The following is a 14,532-nucleotide window of genomic DNA, read 5'->3' on the forward strand; positions in this document are numbered from 1 at the left end:
TTTTTTTTTTTTTTTTTTTTTTTTTTTGCAGTGCTAGGGATCAAACCCAGGGCCTACTCTGCCACTGAGCTATATCCCCAGGCCTACTATAATTCTATTTTCAAACACTTTCTTCATACCTCCTAAGTTTTCTCTTAACTTGTTTGTGACTAATTTCTGTTCCCTATTCCAACTCCAGATAAACATTGATCTTCCTTTTATCTCTTTAGTTTTGTCTTTTCTAAAAATTTTACATACTCAGAATAATACATTATAATTTTAAAATTTTTTTTTTAGTTATAGATGGACACAGCACCTCTATCTATCTAGCTATGTATCTATCTATCTGTCTATTTTTATGTGGTGCTGAGATTGAACCCAGTGCCTCACACATGCTTGGTTTTTTTTTAATATTTATTTTTTAGTTGTAGGTAGACACAGTATCTTTATTTCATTTTTATGTGGTGCTAAGAATCAAACACAGTGCCTCACGTGTACTAGGCGAGCATTCTACCACTGAGCCACAACCTCAGCCCCCACAATATAATTTTTATGTCTGGCTTCTTTCATTTAGTGTAATGTTTTCAAGGTTTGTGCTTTCTCCCAGTGGTTTAAATTGAAGGAAGTTTCTGACATTATCTCAAGACAAGATTAATTTATTTAGTGATTGATTGACTGCAGTACTGGGGATTAAACTCAGGGTCACTCTACTATTGAGCTACTACATTACCAGCCCCCTTTCAGGTTTTGAGAAAAGGTCTTGCTAAATTGCAAGTCTTGCTAAACTTCTGATCTTCCTGTCTGCTGGGATGACACTATGCCCCACTGGGAAAAAATTCTGAAATAAGATATAAAAACTACTAACCATAAAGGAGAGGAAAAGAATTAATGTCAGACCTGGGCATGACGGTTTACGACTGTAATTCCAGCAACTCAGGAAGCTGAGACAGGAGGATTGCAAGTTTGGGGCCAGCCTAGGCAATTAGCAAGACCCTTACTTTTCAAAATAAAGGACAGGGGAGTTGGGTGTATGGTTTAGGGAGAAGTGGCCTTTGGATTCCAGTACCACAAAAAAATATATATAAAAATATAAAAAATAATGTCAGTACATTATTACCATTGAAATTAAAAACTGTTCATCAAAAGGCACAATTAAAGAGCGAGAAAGCAAGTTACAGAATGGGAGATGAAACTTGTATTACAGAAAAACTACAAATCAATGAGAAAAAAAGTTCCCCATTTATTTATTTATTTATTTATTTTTTAGAGAGAGAGAGAGAATCTTTTTTGTAGATGGACACAAAACAATGCCTTTATTTTTATGTGGTGCTGAGAATTGAACCAGGGTCCTGCCCTTGCTAGGGGAGCGCTCTCCCGTTGAGCTACAATCCCAGCCCCGACAGTTCCCCTTTTAAAAACTGGACAAAAGTAGGGTTTGTCAGGAAACAGTATCCAGATGTCTAATAACATATATAAAGGTGCTCATTCTCATTTAGAAACGACTGAAATCGAAACTATAATGTGATACTATTACTCTAAAAGAGTATTGAATAAAATTTAAAAGATTAACAATACCAAGATTATGTGGAACAACAAACTCTGAAACACTGCTAGTGAGCATCTACACTGGTGTGACTTCTTTGAAAAACTGTTTGACATTGTGCAGTAAATTTGAAGGATACGCACATAATAGTTCTGTTCTTATATTCAACAGAAACTTATTTCCAGGTATACCAGAACACTTTTACAACAATATTCGAAACAACATTGTTTGTTTTAGCCAAAAACTGGAAGCAACCCAACTGTCTATCACTAGCAGAATAGATAAATAATGGCATAATCATACAATGAAATATTATTCAGTGATGAAGATGAACAAGCCACATTAACCTGTAAGAATCAACAAATACAGTGTTGAGAAAATAAGCCACATACTAAAAATGAAATGAATATAAAATTGTTTTATAAATAAAGGTAAAACAAAATTGTAGCACTTAGAGATATGTTCTTAAGTAGTGTCAAATATAAAGAAAGGAAGTGAAAGTCTGGAAATGGTTACCTTTGGCATATAGGAGGAGGTGATGATTGAGAAGGGGCAAGATTTCAGGGGTGCTAGCAGTGTTTTAGTTCTTGACCTGATTAGTAGATTAGATTTACTTGAATGTTTGTTTAAAGATAAATTGCCAACTGTAATACTTTGTGTATATATACTGTATTTACTTATTTATTTGACAGTACTGAGGATCAAACTCAGGGCCTCATGCATGTTAGGCAAGCACTGTACCACCCAGCCCCCAGCCCCCAACCTTTTAAAAAATTTTATTTTGAGCCAAGTCTGACTGAATTACCCATGCTATCCTTGAATTTGTGATTCTCTTGCTTCAGCTTTTTGAGTAACTAGGATTATAGGTGTGCCACTGCATTCAGTTAGACTATATTTTATATTAGTGAACATTTTATTGGGGCAGAATGGGTTTAAACAAGTGTCTCTCCTTTTTTAAAAAAAAAATTTTTTAGTTGTAGGTGACACAATACCTTTATTTTTATTTATTTATTTTTATGTGTTGCCAAAGATCAAACCCAGTGCCTCACATGCGCAAGGTGAGTGTTGTACCACAGCCACAACCCCAGCCCCTAAACAAGTGTCTCTTCTTAAATAGTGTCTCTTAACCTTAACAATTAAAGCTGTCATAGTGTGACAACTATTTGGATACAAAAATATTTAAAACTGAGATTATTGATCCATAAATCAGTTTAAGAGATAAAAAGCTCACAGATTTAATTCTCGTTTGCACAAAGGTTAATGATTAAAGAGTGACAGATTTTTTTTCAGTGCTGTTTGTAGTTTTCTGAGAAAGGTTATTTTCTTGGAGCGGAATATATGATTAGGATTGACCTATTCATTTCTGTACTTCAAAGCAAGGGATATAGAGTGGGTAGAGGGAAGGAAATATTCAACATTTTGTAGAATACTAGTTCCTAAAGGCTTTAATATTTTGACTTACTGGATTAGCGTGTGTGTGACCCTGGGTTCTATCTATAGTACTGGAGAATTGAATTTCTTTCCTGGTATGGTTGGTAGAATTCTCAAGAATCTAAAGGACAGTGAGAAGTAGGAAAGAAATATTTATTAAAACTGTGCATTTAATTTTGTTATTGGAGAACTAATTCCAGACTAATGAGAGATGACATTGAAACAGAAGAGATTGGGCACTCAATCAATATCATTGCCTGCTGGCTATGCTCTAGAGGGTATTACTAAGAGAGTTTGTAGAAGGTGGACTGACTTTTTTTTACCCAATCACCAGTCTTGAGGGAATTGACAATATTATCATTGGAGCAAGCAAACCTTTTAAACAATGAGGCCCTCAAGATTTCTTGGAATTAAAAAAATAAAAGCTTATTCTGTGTACCTGTCAGAAACTTGGGAAAACCAAGTGGAAAAAATAAGGATTTAATTGCTTCTCTCTCCTTAATAAAAACCCTGACCTTTTTCCATCAAGTAGTACCTGAAAAAATCAGAACTCATTCTAGAAGTTTGAGACTTCCCCAGAGTAAGTGTTTTGTCTTAAAATGACAGAAACAGTATTATTCAGAATGTGATTGATTAAGCAAAGGAGCAAAGAAAAAATTTAAACAGGAAGGTAAAAAGTTGCCTTTTTTCACTGAATACATACTTAGATTGGTAATTTAAGTGTGGAAATTTTCTGAACATGTGAGCCACAGTTGTCATCTGAAATGGGTAGGAAAATCAGTTGATGAGACAAATCTAATGCTTACAGCCCACTGAGAGGTTGTGTGTGTTTGGTAGTTGGCAGCAAAGATAAAGGTTTTTAAGTTGCTTTGGAAGAATTAAATATATGAAAGTGTTAGCATTTTGGAAGGCTACAATAACACACAGTAGTAATTAGAATAGTACTAGTGGTAATAATAGTAGTTGTTGTTTGAGCAGATTTAGAAGTCTTACAGAATGGCATTTTGACATAGTTCTAAATTTCCCATCTTTCGTGTACTCCACTTTCAAGCCTGCTTCCACATTATTTATATGTTCCCTTTGTCCTAAATATCTTATTCTTACCAAAACCGTAAGAATTATACCTGTGAAATTAAAGTTGGTGACATCTTTAGTTTTGAAGTACTGAATACACTCTAGGCATTAGCCAGTGGTTACTGTGACAGTAACTTTATTTTCCTTGCATTCATATTTATATAGAATAACCCATATTTCCCATTAGAGCCCATGAAGAAATAATTCCGTGTGTGTGTGTGTGTGTGTGTGTGTGTGTTTAACTGAGGATTGAACCCAAGGGTATATCCCCAACCTCTTTTATTTTATTTTTAGATAGGATCTTTTAAGTTGCTTAGGGCCTCACTAAACTGCTGAGGCTGGCCTTGAACTTGTGATTCTTCTACCTCAGTTTCTTGAAACTTTGGGATTACAGTTATGTGCCACTGCACCCAGCACTTCTTGTAATTTTTATTAAATGACTTACGTAGATTTTTTCTCCAGGTTGGAATAAGAAAAAGCAATTCCAGATTGGTCACTTTCTTTCATGGTCAAGTATTGGACAATAGGGGCTGGGGATGTGGCTCAAGCAGTAGCGCGCTCGATCCTCAGCACCAGATACAAAGATGTTGTGACTGCCGAAAACTAAAAAAATAAATATTAAAAATATCTATCTCTCTCTCTCTCAAGGAAAAAAAAAAAGTATTGGACAACATCTTCAGTTCATTTAATTGTTCATGAGATACCACTTCTGCAAAAGTTGACACAAGGCTCTGCTCTTTAGTTACTTTTTAATTTTTTTTTTTAGTTGTCAGTGGATCTTTTTATTTATTTATATGAGGTACTGAGAATCAAACCCTGTGCTTCACACGTGCTAGGCAACCGCTCTACCACTGAGCTATGACCCCAGCCCTACTTTTTAATTTTTAAAAGGAAGTTGATAACAGAAAATATGATCAGTGATAATCACACTTGTCACGTTGCTTGAACGTCTAGGCTTCTTCATCTCTGGGTTTTACCTGCATTTAATTGCATCTTACCTTTTCTGGCCTTTATTTGGTTATGGTTAAATATGAATAATATTGTTACCCAACTTGCTTTGTGTCTATAAGTAAAATCAATGAGTTACTGCGAGAATCTGAAATCTTTAGAAGAAAGATGATATGCCAAGGTACTGTTGAAATAACGGCAAATTGAATCAATTTATGTGATGAATAACAACACTAGTGTACAACACAAAACTTGGACTTCCTTCTTGAATCTGCATTATGACTTACTGTGTGACTTTGGACAAGAATAGTACCACAACTGATTTTCTCATCAACAGAAAATTAAAGGAGAGTATTCTCAGAGGGATTATAATCCCACCTTTTCCCTCACTTCAGAGGGAATGGTTTGCCATTATCTATATTAGTGAAAAAAAGATAAGCGATCTATGGGACTGGGGCTGTAGCTCAGTGGCAGAGTGCTTGCCTCACACGTGTGAGGCACTGAGTTCGATCCTCAGCACCATATAAAAGTAAATAAAGGCATGCTGTCCATCTACAACTACCCCTCTCCCCCCCAAAAAAAAAAAAAAATAAGCAATCTAACACATAGGCATTTAGTTGTCAAATCAAAGGTACAAATTTACTAGCCTTATGAGAATCTTAAGACTCCATGCCTGGGTTGAATCCCCTCAATACTTATGTCTGCTGTAAGCAGGCCTTTCCATGAAATCTGCTAATGAATAATCATACTGAATTTACTTATGTACTTTGGAGAGTCTTATAGTGTGTTCATAATATTAGCTCTGCTAAACTTTTCAAGGTAGGACCCAAGATGGTCAACAAGGTGGTCAAGCTTTTAGTCTCCTCTCTAAATAGTGTTATTGTGGGAATCAATCATATATATTTAGTACTATACAATTTGATAAACTAATACATAATTGCTATCATATTGAGATGGTTAATATATTTTTTTTAACTGCTCTCTTGCACTAGACTGCTCCTAATGAGCAAGAACCATAGATGTTTTGTCCACTATTGTATCCTCAGTGCCTAGCACTGTATATGAGTATATGAATTTCTCTTCTTTCAGTTCTTTAGTCTGTACCTAAAAGTGGAATTGCCAGATCATACAGCAGTTTTTGTTTAATCATTTAAGGAACCACCATATGGATTTCTATTTGTTTTGTTTTGTTTTGTGGTGCTGGGGATTGAACCCCAGGCCTTGCCCTTGCGCATGCTAGACAGGTACAATACTGCAGAGCCACATCCCCATGCTTGCCATGTGGCTTTCTATAGAGGCTAAGCTATTTTGCATTCCTATCAGCAACATACCAAGGTTCCAGTTTTTTCCCATATACTTGCCAATAATTGTTTAGTTTTGTTATTGATGAACAGACATCTTAGATATGAATATAATCATAACTTTGGACCAAATTAATTATAAAAATTCAATATTATCCTTAGATTAAATTATAAGTTATCATAATTAGACTGTTTCAGAGCTTGTCAAGATAGCTATTCAAGAGCAGGGGTTGTGGCTCAGTGGTAGCGCACTTGCTTAGCATGCGTAAGGCACTGGGTTCGATTCTCAACACCACATACAAATAAATAAAATAAAGGTCCATCAACAACTAGAAAAAGTTTTTTAAAAAGATACCTATTCAAAGTTGGTTTAGCTGGGCTGGGTATGTAGCTCAGTGGTAGAGTGTTTGCTTTGCATGTGAAAGTCTTGGATTTGAAGGCAGCACTGCAAGCAAGATAAAAATAAACCCAAAGTTTATTTAATATATGAGATAATCAGGCTCATATATTTCTGTGTCATACTGACTGTCTTGAAACAACCTGTATCTAATTTTTTTTCTTTTTTCTTTTTTTGGTAGTGGGGATTGAACCCAGTGGTATTTTACCACTGAGCTACATCTACAGCCCTGTTTATTCATTTTATTTAAAGACAGGGTTTCATTTATTGCTTAGGGTCTCACCAAGTTGCTGAGGCTGGTTTCGAATTTGCGATTCTTATGCCTCAGCCTCCTGAGTCTCTGAGATTATAGGCATTCACTTAGATGAGGCATTATGAGATTATTGGCATTCACTTAGGTGAGGCACTATGTCTCACCCTTTACCTGATTTTTGAAGCCAGCAAAACAGTAATATATACAGTATTCACAAATATGTCAGTTGTACTGCACTAGCATCTTTGTAAGTTGTCACTTTATTAGACTCTCCAGATTATTTTAATTTGAATTCATTTCCTGCTAGGACCCTGCTGAAATAGCTGCTTTATGTATTTTTAATTATCCTAATTAGTATTCCCAATAAACTCTAGTATTAGGCTAATCTGTTTTGGATAATAACTTAGTGCAGAACTACCTTTTTTTCCCCCTTGGACTTTGTGTTATCTAGGGTACTGTTAAAGAAACAAAAAGTATTACATAATATTTAAGAGGCTAGTAAAAATAATAGTTTATTTAAACACAGACTCCTTTGCTTTAAGTTTCCCTTCCTTTCTCTAAAAGAGATTAGTGATTTGATTCTCTAATAAATAGATTATTAATGATCTTTGTTTAATCTCACACTGCTCATTGATCCATCTTTAGGGGAGGGATGCGTACATTTTAACATTCAAGTTATAGTCATTTGCCCTATCTACAGTGATTCTAAAAATGTTTGAAATCTTACTTTGGCTATATAAGATCTTTCTATACTGTATCAATTCAATTGATAAAGATTAGTGGCAGTTAATTATTGTGTAGTCATAAGCCTAGAAGACTCAGGCTTAAATACTGAGTTTGTATTAAATATAACCAATTTTTTTTCATTTGAGTGGCAATCTCAAAATTGCCAGTATTAACAGAGGTTAGAGCTGAATTAGTTGAAGGCTCAGTGGTAATTGGCTAGCATAGTTTCTCTTGAAGTGAATAAGCTCAATTCATGTCCTTTATTCTACTTCTGGTTTAATAATGTTGTTAATCACAAAACTCCTAAAGCCCAAGAAGTAAGATCAAGAATAAATAAATTGGATGGTATCAAACTAAAAAGCTTCTTCACAGCAAAGAAATCAATTAAGAACTTAAATAGAGAGCTACAGAAGGAGAAAATCTTTGCCATATGCACCTCAGTTAGAGCATTAATCTCTAGGTTATGTAAAGAACTCAAAAATCTTTTTTTTTTGAGAGAGAGAGAATTTTAATATTTATTTTTTAGTTTTCGGCGGACACAACATCTTTCTTTGAATGTGGTGCTGAGGATCGAACCCGGGCCGCACACATGCCAGGCGAGCGCGCTACCGCTTGAGCCACATCCCCAGCCCTCAAAAATCTTAACACCAAAAAAAAAAAAAATGTCACAGAAGAAGAAATACGATTAGTCAACAAACATGAAAAAGTGTTCAACATCTCTGGCAATAAGAGAAATGCAGGGGCTGGGTTTGTGGCTCAGTGGTGGAACATGCTTGCCTAGCATGTGTGAGGCACCACATAAAAATAAACAAATAAATAAAGGTATTGTGTCCATCTACAACTAAAAAAAATATTTTTTTTAAAAAAGAAATACAAATTAAAGCAACACTGAGATTTCATCTCACTCCAGTCAGAATTGCAATTATCAAGACTACAAGTAACAGTAAATGTTGGTAAGGATGTGGGGAAACCGGTACATCCATATGTTGCTAGATACTGCAAATTGATGCAAACACTCTGGAAAGCAGTATGGAGATTCTTCATGAAACTTGGAATGGAACCACCATTTGACTCTGTTATCCCATTCCTTGGTATATACCCAGAGGACTTAAAATCAGCATACTATAGTGATGCAGTCACATTAATGTTTATAGCAGCTCAATTCACAACAGCTAAGTTATGGAACCAATTAGGTGAATGGTAAAGAAAATGTGGCATATATACACAATGGAATATTACTCAGCCAAAAGGAAGAATGAAATTATGGCATTTGCCAGTAAATGGATGGAATTGAAGATTATGTTAAGTGAAATAAGCCAATCCCCCAAAAAACAAAGGTTCAACATTCTCCCTGATATGCTGATACTATCACACAATAAGGGTTGGAGGGAAGAATAGTAGAAGTTCATTGGTTTAGACAAAAGGGATTGAAGGGAAGGGAGTGGGAAGAGAAATAAGAAAGACAGTAGAATGAATGAGATATAACTTTCCTATGTTCATAATATGAATATATGACCAGTGAAATGCCACATCATGTTACAAGCACAAGAATGGGACCCCAGTTAGAATAAGTTACACTCCATATATGTATACACTCTACTGTCAAAATACACTCTACTGTCATGTATATCTAAAAATAACCAAAAAATTAGGTCAAATAAAAGATTATTGTTAATCTAACTTATAAATTATTGATCTTCATAGCAACTAGGAATTATTTGGAAACAAGATAAAGATTAAACTATATATAAAAAAGCCTTAATTAATACATCTATAATAATAGCAAAAGAATTTGGACAGTGTACTAGCTTATTTCTGTGTTTTTCATACTCCTTTTATCAGAACTTCTACTTGTTTTGTTGAAATTTTAACTCCCAAGCTACTTCAAGAACTGTTCAGGGATCAGTATTATTATTTTTAAATATATATATTTTTTAGTTGTTGATGGACTTTATTGTCTTTATTTTTATGTGGGCTGAGGATCGAACCAGTGCCTCACACATGCTAGGTGAGCACGCTACCACTGAGCCATCAGGGATCAGTATTATTGATATCATCTGTAAATAAAATTCTCAGGCCACAGGCCAGATTGTTGAATTACAGACTACATTTTAGCATAAGATCCCTAGATGATAAGTATGCACGTTAGAATTTGAAAAGCACTCTAACCATTTTCTGGGATTGCATCTTGTTGGATTGCAAAAAAAATTGTTAGCCTGTACATTGGTGCATACCTATAATCCAGCTACTCTGGAGGCTCAGGCAGGACCACAAATTTGAGGCTAGTGTGAGTGATTTAGCAAGATCCCATCTCAAAGTAAAAAAGATCTGGGTTATAGCTAAGTGGTAGAGCACTAACTTAGTATGTGTGAGCCCCTGGGTTTGATCCCCAGTACTAGGGTTGGGAGGCACCAGAAATCAAAATTATAGAGTGTTAAAACAGGTCATTTACTGATCATATAGTCACAGGTGAAAACTGATTACATTTGCAGATATCCTTTTTTATAAATACTGAGAAGTTAAAATCTAGATTTAAAAAAAAAAAATTAATCACCATGTGTTCCCCTAATGTAAACACACCGAGATTTTTTTGTGTTTTGTTTTATTTACATTGCTTCTTGGGTAGTTTTAGTTTATTCAGTGTAAACTTGGATACATTTCTGGTAATATAAAACTGGGTGCATTGTTTTAAAAAGAATGTATCCCATGGAGTTCACTAGACCAAGAATATAAAGTGCATGACGAAGTCTAGAAGATGGAAATTACTCTCATGTGTATTAATGTTATAGAAGCTTCCATCCCACTCACATTTTCAGATTCTTTAGTATTAAATGTTACCATGGGAGCTATTTATTTGCATCATTTTTAGAGAGCTTTTTGAATTAAGGGAGAATAAATAAAGATACCAGGGATTACAGGAAAGTCTAATACAGCTGATGGATTTGTTGGTTTCCACAATATGTACATTTTCTATTAAAATCAAATTTTATAAGTTTAACTCAAAATGTTAGTTATGCGTTATCTATATAATAGGATTTGCCAAATAGCAACTAAGTTGTTATTAATTGTTTTACAGGCAAAAAACAGCCAGTCTTGGCTCTTATATCTTAGAGATGAAATATATGTTTCCAGGGAGGTGGTACTGGGGATTGAACCTAGTCTAGTGGTGCTCCACTACTGAACTACATTGCCAAACCTTTTTGAAAATTTTATTTTGAGACAGGGTCACACTAAGTTGCCCAGGCTGGCCCTGAATTCGAAATCCTCTTGCCTCAGCCTCCCAAGTTGCTGTAATAGGCATGGCCTATAATAATATATAATTATATATATATAATTCAGGTACTTACCTGAAATACAGTATATTTTAATCATGTGTAATATGTTTGTCCCTTCTTCTTCTTTCAGATTCATCAGGATTCATTTTTGATTTACAGTCTAACACTGTACTAGCCCAGGGAGGTACTTTTGAAAACATGAAAGAGAAGGTAAGACCAGTTATCATGGATAACAAAGTTAAACATTATAGGAAAATTTAGGTACTTATACAACCAGTGGCTATCACAACTTATTATGAAAGTGAAATTTTAGCAACAAAGGAGAATGCCATTATATATCAGAGGGTGACATAATGGTTCTGAGGAATCAGAGCCTATTAAATGCAAACACAGTTTTCTTGCATATCTTTGTATATATTCATTCTAAATTCTCTTGAAGACATTTGTTACTAATTAGTGTTATGATAAATATTATTTATATGACTAAGTCCAGGAGACTACAGAACAAGAACAGCAGTAAATTTTCTAAGTAGCATTCCTTTGGAAGAAAATATGTGTTTTTCATAATAAAGCCCCAAACAAGCTATATTTAAGAAAATATGAAACAAAAAGTTTTATGTGTTGTCTTTTTAAAAAAATTTATGTTGTTGATTATAGAGGGATAGACATACAATGATTCACTGTTATAAATATATTCACATTTTATTTATTTTTTAAAAAGAAATTTTATTTATTTTTTAGGAGTAGATGGACACAACACAATGCCTTTATTTTTATGTGGTGCTGAGGATCGAACCTGGGTCCCGCCCGTGCTAGGCGAGCGCTATATCGCTGATCCACAATCCCAGCCCATATATTCACATTTTAAATTACCAGTGTCTTACCTTTTCACCGAATCTATAAGTTTCACCTACTGTTCATTTTTTAGGGATAAATGTTTAGTTCTTATTTATCTTAAAATATATATATTAGCCCACTTTGAATTATGAACTATATACTTTCACACTTGTGTGGTTTTTAAATTTTAACATTGTTAAATTAAGTCTGAAACAAAAAGAGCATGGTAACAATGGAGGGGAGAAAAAAATACTAAGACTTCTGTTGTAGTACAGATTCTGCTTATTAATGGGACAAGTTACTTTATTTCCTTAAGCCTTGGTCTTCATCTATAAAAGTCTTCCTTTTTGTGTGTGTGTGTGTGTGTGTTGGAGGAGTACCAGGGATTGACTTCAGGGGCACTCAACCACTGAGCCACATGCCCAGTCCTGTTTTGTATTTTATTTAGATACAGGGACTCACTAAGTTACTTAGTGCCTCTCTCTTTCTGAAGCTGGCTTTGAACTCATGATCCTCCTGCCTCTGCCTCCTGAGCCACAGGGATTACAGGTGTGTGCCACCATGCCCAGCTAAAGGTGTTCCTTTTTGAGCAGTGTAACTAACTAGACAACCTGAAGACATTTCTGTCATAAGATACCTAGAAATACTGAATTTAAAAAATTCATGTATTATTTTAAATGACCACTGCAGGTTTGGCTACAAATCCATTGTGCTATCCATTACATCACAGTTACAGGTGTTATTTTAAATGTGTAACTGAACATAAGAAGTAAGGGATAGGGCTGGGGTTGTGGCTCAGGGTTGGAACACACGCCTAGCAAATGTGAGGCCCTGGGTTTGATCCTCAGCACCACATAACCAACTACAACTAAAAAATAAACATTAAAAAGCATTTAAAAAAAAGAAGTAAGGGATAGATGCCAAAAATATAGAGGGGTCTAAAAACAGAGTGGCAAGTCTAAACTGGGTACTTACTCCCTGCCAGTCTAAGTAACAAATGGTATTTACCATAGAGGACCATAGCGCCCAGGATTTGTCCTGGTAAAGGATCAGAACAAGTTTTATGTAAGATTGGGACTTAAAAATATTTTACCTTTACAAAAAGAGTGAACTAAAGAATCTCCCACTGACATTCAAATACAGTATTTTTACAGTACATGTGTAGAGTGATAAAAACAATTGCAGGCTGGGGGTATAACTCAGTGGTATAGTGTTTTGACTAGCATTTGCAAGGCCTTGGATTTGATCCCCAGCACCACCAAAAAAAAAAAAAAAAAAGTTACAAATTTTAAGTTTTATTCAATGGTTTTATCATTAATAGTAATCTTTTGTGTTGTTAGCAATGATATTGTGAATATTATATGATAAAACAAATTGGTAAATACTTATATTTTTAGGATCTAAAATTTATGCATAAGAGAAAAGAGATCCAAGTTGAAAATCAGATGAGAAGCTGGGGGCAGTGGGGCATGCCTGTAATCCCCACTACTTGGGAGGCTCAGGCAAGGGGGACTAAAAGTCCAAGGCAAGCCTGGGCAGCATAGCAAGATTGACCCAGTCCAAGAAAAACAGAAAGAAAGAAAATCAAGCTAGATGCAGTGGTGCAGGCCTATAATCTCAGTGACTGGGAAGGCTGATGTAGAAGGGTCACAACTATGAGACCCTAAGGAACTTAGCAAAATAAAAAGTGGTGGGAAAATAATTCAGTGGTGAAGTGCCCCTGAATTCAATCCCCAGGATCAAAAAAGAAAATAAGAAAAGAAAAGCCACCTCTCTCTCTCTCTCTCTCTCTCTCTCTCTCTCTCTCACACACACACACACACACACACACACACACACACACATACACGCGGAATTGAACCCAGAGCTGTATATTGATACATACTAATACCATGGAGCTACAGTCCCAGCCCTTTTTACTTTTTGAGACAGGGTCTTGCTAAATTGCCAAGGCTGGCTTAGAACTTGGTATCTTCCTTCCTCAGCCTCTGGAGTCACTGGAATTACAGGCATATAACTGTGCCTGTGAGAAAAGACCTTTTAATAGTACATTTTAATTGAGAATGTCAGTATGTACTCATGATTTAATAAAAAGTCTCCTAGCTATATCCCCTAAAAGAACTGGAAACAATGACTCCCAGTAAAAATAAACACATCTAGTTCCAGTTGGATTCTAATGACCATTTTCCATCAAAAGGAATTAGATCTTCTTTGAGAAGTAACCATTTATACATTATGCAGTAAGATAAGAAATTAAAGTTATAAGAATTAGAAGAAGAAAAATGTTATTTATAGGCTATACAGTTAACATAGAGAAATCCAGGAAAGCAACAAATTAATGGGACTAACAAAAGTTCATCAAGGTTACTAAATAAAAATATATAAAAATGAAAACAATATGTAGTTATTACAAGGTATATATTTTTAATGTAAAAAAATATGAAATACCTTAGGAATAAATCTGACAAGTTGGCATATGTATTTGTTATCAAATGAAGTTGTAAATGCCAACTATTCAGGATTCTACTAGTGGTTATTTAATTTTTTTCTTTATCTTTATTACAGTGTACTAAATATTGTTTTAGCCATTAAGGATTCAGCTGCAAATAAATATAGGAACGTACAATACAGCATTCTTTCCAGTAGCCAAACATTGAAAATAATGTGTTCATTGACTGAATGAATGAATGAATGAATTGTGTATACATTGGATGTACCATGTAGCAATAAAATAAGAAATTGATTTTTTTTTTTTTTTTTTTTTTTGA

At 34.8% G+C, this 14,532-nt stretch overlaps 2 protein-coding genes across 2 annotated transcripts in view; one reads left to right on the top strand and one right to left on the bottom strand.

Annotated features, from left to right (window-relative positions):
* LOC107148605 (histone deacetylase complex subunit SAP18-like) overlaps positions 1–11,039 on the bottom strand; it is a 14,857-nt gene extending 3,818 nt beyond the window's left edge. Inside the window, exon 1 of the mRNA XM_048802686.1 lies at positions 11,000–11,039. Coding sequence (XP_048658643.1) covers positions 11,000–11,024 — 25 coding nt within the window. The 5' untranslated portion in view covers positions 11,025–11,039. The remainder of the gene's footprint in view (positions 1–10,999) is intronic.
* The window catches only part of Spats2 (spermatogenesis associated serine rich 2), a 34,851-nt gene continuing 31,314 nt past the window's right edge, over positions 10,996–14,532 (top strand). Inside the window, exon 1 of the mRNA XM_015493456.2 lies at positions 10,996–11,137. Within this exon, the coding sequence (XP_015348942.2) occupies positions 11,126–11,137 (12 nt within the window). The 5' untranslated portion in view covers positions 10,996–11,125. The remainder of the gene's footprint in view (positions 11,138–14,532) is intronic.

This window comes from Marmota marmota, unplaced genomic scaffold (genome assembly GCF_001458135.2).
Source record: "Marmota marmota marmota unplaced genomic scaffold, marMar, whole genome shotgun sequence".
NCBI lineage: Eukaryota > Metazoa > Chordata > Mammalia > Rodentia > Sciuridae > Marmota > Marmota marmota.